This window comes from Amphiprion ocellaris, chromosome 11, assembly GCF_022539595.1.
Source record: "Amphiprion ocellaris isolate individual 3 ecotype Okinawa chromosome 11, ASM2253959v1, whole genome shotgun sequence".
Taxonomy (NCBI): Eukaryota; Metazoa; Chordata; class Actinopteri; family Pomacentridae; genus Amphiprion; species Amphiprion ocellaris.
In genome coordinates this window covers 31,642,496-31,654,856 of record NC_072776.1, presented here as the reverse complement: position 1 = coordinate 31,654,856, position 12,361 = coordinate 31,642,496, and the positions used below count along the sequence as shown (strand labels likewise).

At 38.4% G+C, this 12,361-nt stretch overlaps 1 protein-coding gene across 1 annotated transcript in view; it reads right to left on the bottom strand.

The window, feature by feature from the left end:
- lcp1 (lymphocyte cytosolic protein 1 (L-plastin)) overlaps window positions 1–8,023 on the bottom strand; it is a 28,704-nt gene extending 20,681 nt beyond the window's left edge. The window contains exons 1-2 of the mRNA XM_055015562.1: window positions 7,864–8,023; window positions 503–599 (exon numbers count right to left, since the gene is read on the bottom strand). Coding sequence (XP_054871537.1) covers window positions 503–566 — 64 coding nt within the window. The 5' untranslated portion in view covers window positions 567–599; window positions 7,864–8,023. The remainder of the gene's footprint in view (window positions 1–502; window positions 600–7,863) is intronic.
- Between the last annotated feature and the right edge of the window lie 4,338 nt (window positions 8,024–12,361).

Genomic DNA, 12,361 nt, shown 5'->3' with positions numbered 1-12,361 from the left:
TTGATTAACTGTTGATTAACCAATGGATAAACCAATGCAGCTCTAATAAAAAGCAGTAATATGGCATTACAACTAAATAGGCGAATATGGTCATCGAAGAATTACGTGTCATAATAACATGAAGAATATCTTGATCTAGCATGAAAAGAATTTTATTACAAGAATAAAATGTTTTCATTAGACACTGGTCATGATTCAAAACCAAGTGGAAGGTTAAGCACTTTCTAGAATTGTCTCTGAGGTGTGGCGACTCCCTCTTTTTCCACAGGTAAAAAGCCTTGTTTGAATAATAATGTTTGAATGTGAATCAGAAACTCCAGTTGATAGTTATCTAGAAAAACTATTTAATTTCAGCAGCAGCCTCAAGGTCTTTACACAGCTCTCTGTCCATATGAACATAATTTGTTGCACCAATAGGGTAACATCAGAATGATTAGTCCCTTGCTGGTCTGTTCTGCATCAACAACACAGGAGGAAATGATACCACTGCTGCTTCTCTTACCAATCTTGGCGAAAGCTTCTCTAAGTTCCTCCAGCTCCTCCTGGGAGATCGGTGTGGCAGCCATGTTGGGAACCTGAATCAGTAGTAGAACCTGAAACTGACACAGAATAAAAGACACAAAAACCATGATTGAAAAAGTCAAAGCCTGAGCCGACTCAGAGAAAGGAGGAACTTTCAGAGATGGCATCATTGTAATGTAACGTGAACTGCCAACAGTTGTCAGTTCTGCCAGCGAACAACTTCCTGGTTCTGTTGCAGTTCCTGTCTGACAGAGAAGTGTTTCTTTGTTTTGATTGCTGTGAGTGATAAGATCTGAGGTAACCTGCGCCTACTGACTGCACAGTGGAGGCAGAAGTACTCTTTACTTAAAGGGAACATACTGTGCTAATGGTTTACTGGGGCTCTATAGGCATCTCTGCATGATGTCAACCTCAAAAAACAAAAAACTGACACAACTTTTCTCTTGATCTAAGACTTAGACAGACTTTATTAATGCCCAGAGGGAAATCTGCCTGCGTTGTAACTGGAGGAACCAGCGTCTAAGTCAAATTGTAGTCACATTGTTCGTCCAAAGCAAGGTCCAATCCCCATTCGGCCCCTTGGCACTACCCATCCGTAGGGTGTCACGTTATTTTTGGGCATTATGGGGTATTGGAGGGTCATTTGGAGGCCTAGGTGATTACTTACCAAAAGAAACTCAACACCTTACCTACTATGCAACAATGCGCATACAAGGGCTTAGGCAAAGTGGCAGGGCCAAGGGTGGGAATTGAGATTGGGCCAAAAAGTCTCTGCTCAAGGTCTTTCGAAAGGCTTAGGAACTTTTGGAGTGGAGGTAGCAGCGCTTAATGTCACAAATTCGTCGATTATTGGCATTTTCCAAAGCATTTTTCCAATCTCATATTCAGACACCTGCAGCTGGAAGCCACTTTATTGAGTTTTTGTTGGAAATGATCCCAAGATGGGGTTTGGGAAAGATCACAGTAAGTTTTAACTGGCATCTGTACAAACCTATACCCGATTCCTTGTTTACATCTACTGTCACCTGGAATGGGAATACATCAACGAAAACAGCCATTAGGTATTCAACTAGAATTTTAGAACATTGTCGCAGTTTATCCAAGCTCAATGAAAGACTTGGTTGCTGACTGGAGGCCAGTACACCTTACAGAAGTCTTCAGTGGGGCGGCATGGCACAGTGGGTAGAGTGACCGTCTTGTAACCGGAGGGTTACCAGTTCGATCCTGGCCTGGAGAGCTCATGTCGAGGTGTCCCTGAGCAAGACACCGAACCCCTAACTGCTCCTGATGGGTCGTGGTTAGCACCTTGCATGGCAGCTTCCGCCATCAGTGTGTCAATGTGTGTGTGAATGTGATGTATAATGTAAAGCGCTTTGGGTATCGTTTCAGGTATAGTAAAGCGCTATATACCATGGTACCATTTACCATATCGGTGCTCCTTTACTAGCTAAACCCCCACAATGCTGCTTTCCAACATGGAATTGTTCCTGTAAAAGTGCATTCAACTAGTTCAGGATTTTTACTCCTACAAACAACTGCAACAAATTGGTGCAGAATTGTACAGGAGTGCAAGTTTCCTATTCATTTATTTATGTTTGTTGGTGATCTATTTGCATTGTCATTTTGTAAATACTGCAGATGCGTATTGGTACTCTGTTTATTTCTATTATCTGTGTTCACAGTGAAATCAAAATAAAAACTTTTCAGACTGCAGAGGTTAGTAAATGATATGATGCTCTAAGTTGTGTTTTTTTTATTATATTTTTATCATATGCTGCACATATTTCTATTTCTGAAACAAATTTTCAGCATTTTTTTTCCTTTTAAGAAAGGCAATAGCTGCAGATGAGGAAGTGTCGAGCAATTCTGAGAAGTAGGTGATCACATGGCACGAGGGACAATTTATTTCAGTCTCTAATGATTCACGCCGAGTGCGTTCGTACGGTTTGCAGATCCTTTTTTGGTAGCTGAATCTGTACCAGCATGACGCCAGGGAGGAGGACGTGAAGACCTAAGCATGAAGAGGATGCTTGAAACCACAAAGGGGCTTCTAGCTTTAAAACGTGTGATTCGACTTCCTGCACTGCCGGAGGAGAAGCAACCTGAAGGTGACGGAAGATAAGAAAAAAACCTAACCTTGCAATAAACCCTTCTCCTATTCAGCGGTGATGAGGTATGACATGGTACTGCCCTATACAGGATGGTGTTGCTAATATTCTGACTGCTCTTGCTTAAATTAGGTTGTTGCGGTGAAATCAGGTCCATTTAAACAGAAAAGAATCGGCTAAACTACAGCTCATCAAACTCTAATCCTTCCTCTACTGAACTCAAGTGTTTCCAAACACTTTTAAACCACAGCATGCCTTTGATGGAACTTTTATCAGCACAAATCTTTCCGAGAAACCGAGCAGCTTTGACCGCATCGTTGGGTTTTGGTTCTTTTGACTGGTTCAGGTTTGAGCATCACCTGAAAACCTCAGAGGTCGAACATCTTCTCGTACGATCTTGTAGATCCCGAGGACCATCGCTGCAGATTAAACTGGGTTTTAATGCGTTGATTTTTATACGCTACTATTCAAAAGTTTGGAGTCACTCAGAAATGTCCTTATTTTGGAAACAAAAGCATTTTTTTTCATTGAAGATAACATTAAAACATTAAATGAATGATAAATCCAGTGTAGACATTGTTGATGTGGTAAATGACTATTTTAGCTGGAAACAGCTGATTTTTAATGGAATATCTTCATAGGGATACAGAGGAACATTTCCAGCAACCATCACTCCTGTGTTCTAATGCTACATTGTGTTAATTGATGATTAAAACATGAAATTGTCTGGATGACCCCAAACTTTTGAACGGTAGTGCGTGTATTACTTATTTCATATGTTTAGCCGAGTTTGAACGTGCAGCATAAAAGATAATATTTATTAATTTATTGGCATTGTGAAACCAAAAAAAGCCAACAAAATGAACATTTTGAGGCACATTTCTTACTCCTGTTAACTCAGTCCAATTCTGTTGTTGCACTGCACTCCTTAGCTACAGATAGGATCTAACATGTGAGTATTTTGCTGCAAATCAGAGTGTGTATTTGTATACGAATGAGAAAAAAGATTGACATGTTATATATTTCTATATTATAATTATTATCTGATGTAGAAGTCCAACTTTTTGTACACACCCCATTCATCTAAGATATTATCTTTATTGGATAAATGGTCTGACTAAACACAGTCCAGGGAGATAATATTAGTAATTAATCAATCATTTCTAGTTGTAGTTATTAGTATATAAACAACATTTCTAGGAGAGACAGTCATATATAGGAGGTCTTTGTTTCACAGTACAAAACTGGCTCAGATCTCACATCTTTACATTACTAGTTTGATGAAATAGCTCAGTCTTGGCCAGATGTTTTTGTGTGTTAGTTACACAAAAAGATAAAACACAATTTACATCAAATAAGTCAAATATAACCTGAAACTATTTGGATTTTGAAACATATTTTAGCTGAAGACTGCACGGTTGATGTAGTTCCTCAGTGGTGCACAAATTTACAACAAATCAAATGACTTAGACCAAAATAATCCAACCTTTACTGGAGTAAGTGAATTTAATTATGGAGGGTTTTTGACACAGAATGAAGTCAAAAAACAGACAATTTTTCTCCTGTCAAAGAGCGAGTGTTAAACCAGCTGACTGACTCGGCTGTAAACTGAATTAAACTGAAGTGACATGCAGAGTTTCGACTGATTTCTACTCCAAATGGCATCAGAAAACTTCACGAAAAACCAAACGACTGTGTGTGAAGGTTTAAAGAACTGACAAACTCGCAAAACGCTTGTCTGTACTGAGGAACCTCAAATGCTCTACAAACTTTACAAACCTCAACGACCTCAACTGTAAAAGCTTCCATCTGTTACTCAATTCAAACTTTTGCATTCTGTTTCTTTTGCTCCACTTTAGTTTCTGCAGACGTTTCCACAGAGAAGCAGTAACGTGTGAATTCTTTCAACATGTTGAGCAGCTGAGAGGATGGAGGTGCTGCTCTAGAAGTTCCTTTTGGTTTAGGAGTAAAATTAATAAAAACTGTTCACTGGAAAAGTCAAAAAGGTCCTTTTTAGCTGCAAAATTGTGTATTCAACATCATTTGTTCTCATAGAAACCAGTAAATTCATCTTAGTCTGAAGTCAGTGAAAGAGAGAAGTTGTTCCTTTAGCAGCTCAGAATGAGAAATGAAACTCAGATCAGCCAAACTGGAGGCCTGAACACTTTGAACATTCATTTCTCACCAGCTCTATGAGCTAATTGTAGTTAAATGACTCAGTGTAACATTTAAGGTGCTTTCTGATAAACTGCTGCTGCTCCTCTGCTTCACTTTTTTTGTCCACAGCCACAAGCCTCAGCAAATTTTCTTGGTACATTTTTAGTTTTAGTGTCTATGTGCAGAGGTTTTCTTGTTGGGTCTACAGTTTTTGCAAAGGGTTTCATACAATTTTATCGGGTTTCAAGATCCACAAAGTTAAATTTGAGACTTTAAGGCATTTAAATTCCACAGCATCAATGGCAAAGTATTCAAATATATCAGTAAAACCAGCAGAAATGATAAACCGCATAATTATTTAACAAGTGCAGGAATATACTGACATTTGTGCCACAGATGTCAGTAAATCTTGTCCCAATTTATGAACTGCAGTGCATTTAAACATGCCCTGGATCTGGATAAACGGCAGAAAAATTGATGGATTAAAGGAAGAAATAACAAATAAAAAGAACTAATTAGGTCAAATCCCACATATTTTACATGAGATCAGAGGTCTGAAACATCAGTAGTGCTGAATTTTAAACCAGCTTTTACTAAAATTCTACAAAAAACTTATTTTATATTTATTTTTGATACCTTGAACCTTGCAAGACCTGCAGGACTCTGTATTCCGCACATCAAAATGTAAAAACTAAAGGAATCCATGGATTTACTCAATAATTTTACTTTATACATCTACTCTGCTACAAGTCATGTGGAAATATTGAACTTTTTGGACCACTACATTTCTTCTACAGCTTTACTTTCTAGTAAGATTAAAATTTTCATTTAAAAAAAGTGTCTTTGCAACCTTTCATCACATAAAAGCAGGGTCCAGTTGTGTCTCCTCATCATGTTTCATTTCCCCTCTAAACTCCTCAGACAGCTGCTGAAACTTGGTCAGTCATAATTATTGCACAATCGATTTCAAATATTTAAAGTGGCTACGATCTCTTTACAATAATCATTAGAACCATTTCCATTCTTCTGTATAAAAACAGCTGAATGAAATCGACATATGTCGCTGTTTTCACATCATTTCCACCATTTTTCACTATTCTGCTGTGGTTTAATGGCTCCAGCTGTTTATCTTGCAGCATTTAACTTATAATCTTCAACCTATTTTTGCATTTCAATGAGCATCTATCAACATCAGTGTCATGCATTTGGCACATTCAGGTTTTAAGCCAAATGAAAAACGGGAGCGAAATAACTTGGAGTTGGAAATCTGTCAGATTTGCAGCAAAAAGGTGGCGTTCAAAGGCACCAAAACCACTAATATAAAACTAACAGAGGTATAAACTGACCAGAAAAAGGCAACTACATCTGTAATTACAATAATCTGAATGGAAACTAATCACCCACTAAAGTTTCAGCCCCAGCTAAAAGTGAAAAGGTTTTCTGAACTCGTTGAGCATCTGATTTAAAGACATTACAACTATTTATTTATTTGAATTTTTTATATACATATCTGTGAACAGGTCTGGAGGGGAATTCTTGAGCTTATGTTAAAAAAATACTCTTGGACTAAACTATCAAACCACAAAAAGGAACTAAAATAATTCATCAGATGTCTGCAAAACAACTACTTCTACTTTTGTAGTAAATGTAAACTTGTCTCAAGGTTTTTACATAAGTAGGTAATGAAGTATTTTATTATTATGCTTTGATATTTTTACTTCAGATGGTAATACTGACTTCCAGTAAATCCACCTGGAGGTGAAACAAGCAATTAATTAACTGATTAAGAAATTCACCAAATCAAAAATGCCAGTTTTATTCATTTCTGCTTCTAAAAAAGTGAACATTTGCTGCTTTTCTCTGCTTCCAATTAAGAACTGACAATCTTTAGACCACTAACAACATAATAGAAGCTATTTAAAGACCCCTACAGGGGCTGTCGGGCTGATTGAGCAATGCAGGCTTCACTAGGAATCAAAACATTAAACACAATTTGCAAAAAAAATGTGCATTTCTATTTACAGATTAGCAGCAGGTGGAGCTAATTCAAGTCAAAGCTCAGACGATGGAAAAACTACGAGGAAAATCTGATGCTACTATGACATTCATGTGTTAACATGAGGGACGTGACATTTAAGTCACATGTTTCATGCACATCATCATCATTTATTCACCGGGTTGGTTTTCTATCTGGACAGGAAACATTCATTTTTAATTTATGTCGTTCCCATTCAAGTTTTTTAATGCACAGAAAAGCAGGTCCTGTTCATCCCCCTGCAATGCCACAAAAATCAAGAATTTACTGTGCAGATGTAACAGTGCATCATGTTTTAATCTGCAGCTGTCAAAAATGGAAGATTTGCAGGAGGAAAAGTACAATATTTTCCTCTAAAATGCAGTATAATGTGATAGAAAAGGGAAATACTCAAGTAAAGTACATCAAAAGTGTAGCCTCTGATTCGACTCATGACTCTGTGATAGTATTTGCATGTGCTAAATTACTTCCACGTGCTCTAACTTCATAACCTACATCTACATCAGCTCCTCCAACACAAACTATTGATGGCTAATCGAACCCGGACCGTCCTGAGCCGATGTCGAAGCCTCTGCCCACCCTCGCTGCCTCGGAGGGATTTTTTTGCAGTTGAAGTGAAGCTAACCGCAAACTTCCTTTTTAGCTCGCTGCAGTGGTTTAACTTCTTCTTCCTCCTCTCCCCTGCAGGCCTCAGTCCAACTTCTAACCGCTCTAATCTTTCATTTACACATGATGGGCGTGAAACGATTTGGTTCTAACGTGCACAAAGCCCTACGAAGGCGAAGGTTTTCTTCTTGCAGGATTTTGTGAGCGGAGCGGCTGCAGTGGAGGAAGCTCAGGGTTTGGAGTATGAAAATGTTAAATAATAAATGCAGTAACGAGGGACTACAAAGACAGTCGCACACTATATCCTTTTCTTCCCTCGCTCTGGCACGCAAACAAGACTTAAAAAACGCATCTCAAAGCGCCTCTCATCCCACAGTGATGCCTTCAGGAAGCACCTGCGGGGACCAGAGGACACCTGATCTGAGCCGTCTTTACCTGAGAGGTGCGGCGAGGCGGCGGGTGATGTCTGGGCCTGGAGGGTCGTTACTTGTCCGTCCGTCCGTCTTTCTCTTCCCCAGCCGGTCCGTCTGGCTGCTGTGCTGCTCAACGCACTGAGTCGGCACCGAAAGCAGAGCGACGACGCATCTATTCAAATCTACAAGGAAGGAAGTGACATGCAACACTTCAGAAACAGGAATGAAAAGCGTTTTGTCTTTATATGGCAATGCACGCTGGCTGCAGGTCGGAGGATTTTGGTGACAGGTTTTTACAGATATCTAAACAGCCGTGGGAATGTTCAGGTGTCACATTAGGCCGTTGGGCTCAATTAAAACACGTCCACGAGGTATTAATTATAGTAGTACAGATGCATTCACAAGGAACCTGAACAAGTAGCTGCGTCAGTAATTTTACAGGATGTACAGTTTACTTATTTACTCTGTAGTTTTATGTGTATGTAAATAAGATAGGGATTGTCATTGCACATTAAAATAAAGACAAACAAGTGACAGACAGGTAGATACAAAGGCTGGCAGGTAGACTGAATGACCAAAGGGCAGAGATTAAAGGACCGTTAGTAAGAGAGGGTTGCACTATGAAATAAGTTTGACATATCCAGGCTTTCTTTGTGTTAGCCGGCTCTGCAAAACATAAAACATCAGTCAGAGATAGCGGGTATCAATGGGTGCTTTCCAACTTTCTTTGTTAACTCAGGATTTCTTTTGTCGGACTCCTATAAAAGGGAAGCTCTTAACACATCATGTGACTCCTCTTCTGCACAGAAATGGACCAATCGTGTGCCATCTACTTACAGAAAGATGTGAAGCATCTTAAAAAATATTAAAAAGTCCTGCTACGCCAAATGATTCAAGGGAGGAATGCTGGTAGAAACTGTTAATCGCATAAAGTAATATATTTATTTTACCCCTTAGAGCGCTCTAAGTGGAGCTGCTTATTTCTAACATGACAGCTGCACATTAAACTTTAAACTTCATCCATTTAAACATGATATAAGTGCACTTAGGTCTGACATAATGAAAGATATAGTAGAAGTCAGTTTATTTTTTCTTTTAGAATAATCCTTTTTGTAAACTCTCTTCTATTAGCTGCAGTACCCGCAGTCCAAAACAGACCTGGCTGCAAATCCCAGACCAAACATAAAAACAAATGCATGTGTTTTTCGCATCCCCTACTGAATCCACATAGGTTTCCATGGCAACACAGTGCAAAGAGTGTGTGATACTGTAACTACGCGGCTTCATTCAGTGGTTTTAGTGACGTACAGATGAACCGATTTGAATCCCAAAATCCAAACAGGTTAGCTCTGCAGCATCAGTTAGCATGGTGATCTAGCAGGTTAAAAGAGAACCACCTTTGTGATACTGAAATCTCTAACATTAGGCCCAACATACCTGCTAACACACTAATCTGGCTTCATAGTACAGCCCTCTGGTTTATCAACATGCTAATTAAAGTTGGAGATATAGAGATTGAGGAACGTTCTTCTTCTTCTCTCAATTAAACGTTGACATATTTAAGCAAAATCTCAAGACCTACACGTCTTCTGTTTGCTTTTAATGGTCTTAAATGTTGGTATTTCATATCTATTCCACTTTCAAAATTGATCGTACATGCTGCGATCCTGTTCTAACTCTGGTTTATCCCATCTTGCTGGTAGCACCTAATTTTGTGGCTGCCTGTCTGATAACTTGTGCAGCACTTTGGTCAACTCTGGTTGATTGTACGTGTGTTATATAAATAAACTGGATTTGATTTCGATACGTTTTGAGTCCTCTGTTCTTCATTTCAGCAGCAGGACCTACTTTTCTACTTACATTTGCACATTCAGGTACAGGGCTTGTCATTGTTGGCATTAGCTAATTCACTAAAGGCTGTGGATATGAGGAGCTTGTTTAAAAAAGAAAACAAGGAACAAATGATATGAAATGCAGTGCCTAAGAGTAGAAACACAATGAGATATAGATAAGTAGGATATATTGCTGAAATAAGGTAATTAAGCTAAAATAACCCTAGAATAAAACATTATAAGGTTACGCTGGCAATTATACTGAAGTTATAGGTAATATCACACATGATAATGAAATAATGAAATGAAATATAGCATTAACAAACATTGATATCAATATTATTTTTTCAAGAGCACAGTTTTTCTCATTTTATATTAATTTTACTCTGAAATAACTTGAAAATGGTGCAATTATCATGTTAAAATATAAAGATTTCTGGACTGGACTAAGCCTCCAGTGTTTTAAGATCCTGTCAATGCCTCTATATGTTAGTTTCTCTGCATTATAACTTAAGTGTCAAAGCCAAAAGCATGAAAAACACCTCCAACCAAAAATGAAAGTATACAGACATATTTTTGAAAACAAAATGAACCTGGTAGCATTATGATGCAAATGCTGTAAGGCATTATAGGTGAAGTGGGGAAGCTCTAGCCTTCAAAAACAGAAAGTAACAAATAAATCGCTATATGTATTTATCAATAAATATTGCAGAACATGGATTTAAATTTCCCTCTGTGGCGTTTGAAACTACTGTACAGACCTGTGTGCAACATTAGCTAGCTAGCTACATTTTAATGAGACCAATCTGTCAACAATTAATCTTACCTTGAAAAACTGTGTAAATTCCAAAGTTTTTGGGTCTTTTTACTGCGCTGGAAAACGTTTCTATATGCAATATAATGTTTCTATAGCGACTCTTACTTTCGCGTAGCTCCACATTTTCTTGCTAAACTATTAACTTGAATGTTTCTCAGATTTTTGCGGTTGCTAGCTAGGATGCTAACGAGGTAATTGATTCGCTCGGACCCAATCAGGAAGCAGGTTTATTTTACTTTGATAAACTGCGTTAACTTCTTTTTTGTCTTTTTACTGCACTGAAAAATGTACAAACTCTGTAAAGTTTCTGTAGCGAGTCTTCCTTTCGTGTGGCTCCACATTTTCTTGCTAAACTATTAGCTTCAACGTTTCTCGGATTCTAGCTTGACTAGTTAGCAGCTAACCAGCTGATTGTTTCGCCTCTGAGTTTCTTCGGAGCCAATCAGGGAGCAGGAGTGCAGTTTGGGAACAGGTAAAGTGAGCCGATAGGTTGGATTTCTGTCCGTCACAACAAAGACGAAGCAGAAACGGGATGTTGACACCTTGAAAAAGCACAAACATGAAGTTTTAACTGGAGTTGACGGTTGCTATGGGGCCGTTGCTAAGGAGTCTGTTAAACTGCATAGCTAATCAGCAGCAGGTAGGCGCTGTATTATCTTTATTTCTCTACATTTTGGCAAGCTGGAAAGATTAAAAGTATGCCGATTTAGCTATTAGTAGTGCCTCTTTGTAATGCGTTCATGAATATCCAGATATCAGTCACTGGATTGTTCTGATATTGACGAAAAGGTAAAAATTAGATTTTTGTCAAGCGAGTTCTGCAGCACGTTTATTTGCTGTCATTTCTAAGTGGGATTCTAGACGTTTATTGTGTCTGTTTTTATGCTTTTATGTTCTTAGTTGCTAAGGACTGAGTTATTCGTACATTGTAAATTGCATTCAGAATATACAAAAAAAATAACAATAAAATGTATTATTATGGCTGCACATACATGGAAAAGCTTCATTTAAAGTGTATGGAAGCTATGGCAGTATTACCAAACCCTGCTGCTCTTTTATTCCCAGAAGCCTCATGTCTTCTGACCACATCTGGCTGCTTCAGAGACCTCTGCCGCCCAAAACTTTCCCTCCAGCGGTGAAAGATCTTCCAGCTCCCAGACATCCAGGTAAATAAACATCTGATTAATTCACCACAGACATGTATTTCTGTAAAAAATACAACAGGGAAAAGAATACATACTGAGAAATATGTTGCATTAATACAAAATTATGTCATGTTAGTCACCTTGTGCAGAAATACACCACTCACACATTTCCTTTTAACATCACAAGAGAAGTCAGGATTAATGAAGAATCTCTTAAAGTTACTTCAGCTGCAGCTTTAAACCTACAAGTGTTTTTTGTTTTTTTTCTGTATACATTTCTAGCTTGAGAAGCCAGAAAGTTTCACAAACTCTCATGAAAAATATCAGCATTGGGCCACAACAAGAGAAAAAGGGGGAAAAAAGTTTTGTTTTTGAATGTCAGACAAAAAAATGAAATGTGTCAGCCAAATCTGCTGAATCATTTCAAATCAAGCTGATCATTCAGCAGGAAGTGAATCATTTGAAGGTTCCTGGATGTCACCAGTGAGTCAGAGACCTCCAGAATAAATCCAGCGGCGGCACATGATAATGATGTCAGTCCAGCAGTAGGAGTGAGGAGGGGTTTTATTAGAAAAGTGATGGAAAATCAACATTAAACAGTATTATGATGATTGTATTAGTTTGTTTGCCCTTTTTTCAAAATGGACTGTTGGAGGTGTTGGTAAGAGGAAGTGCAGTGAGCAACAGCTGTGTCCCAACTCACACAGATTCTGTTCCTCCTCTGTA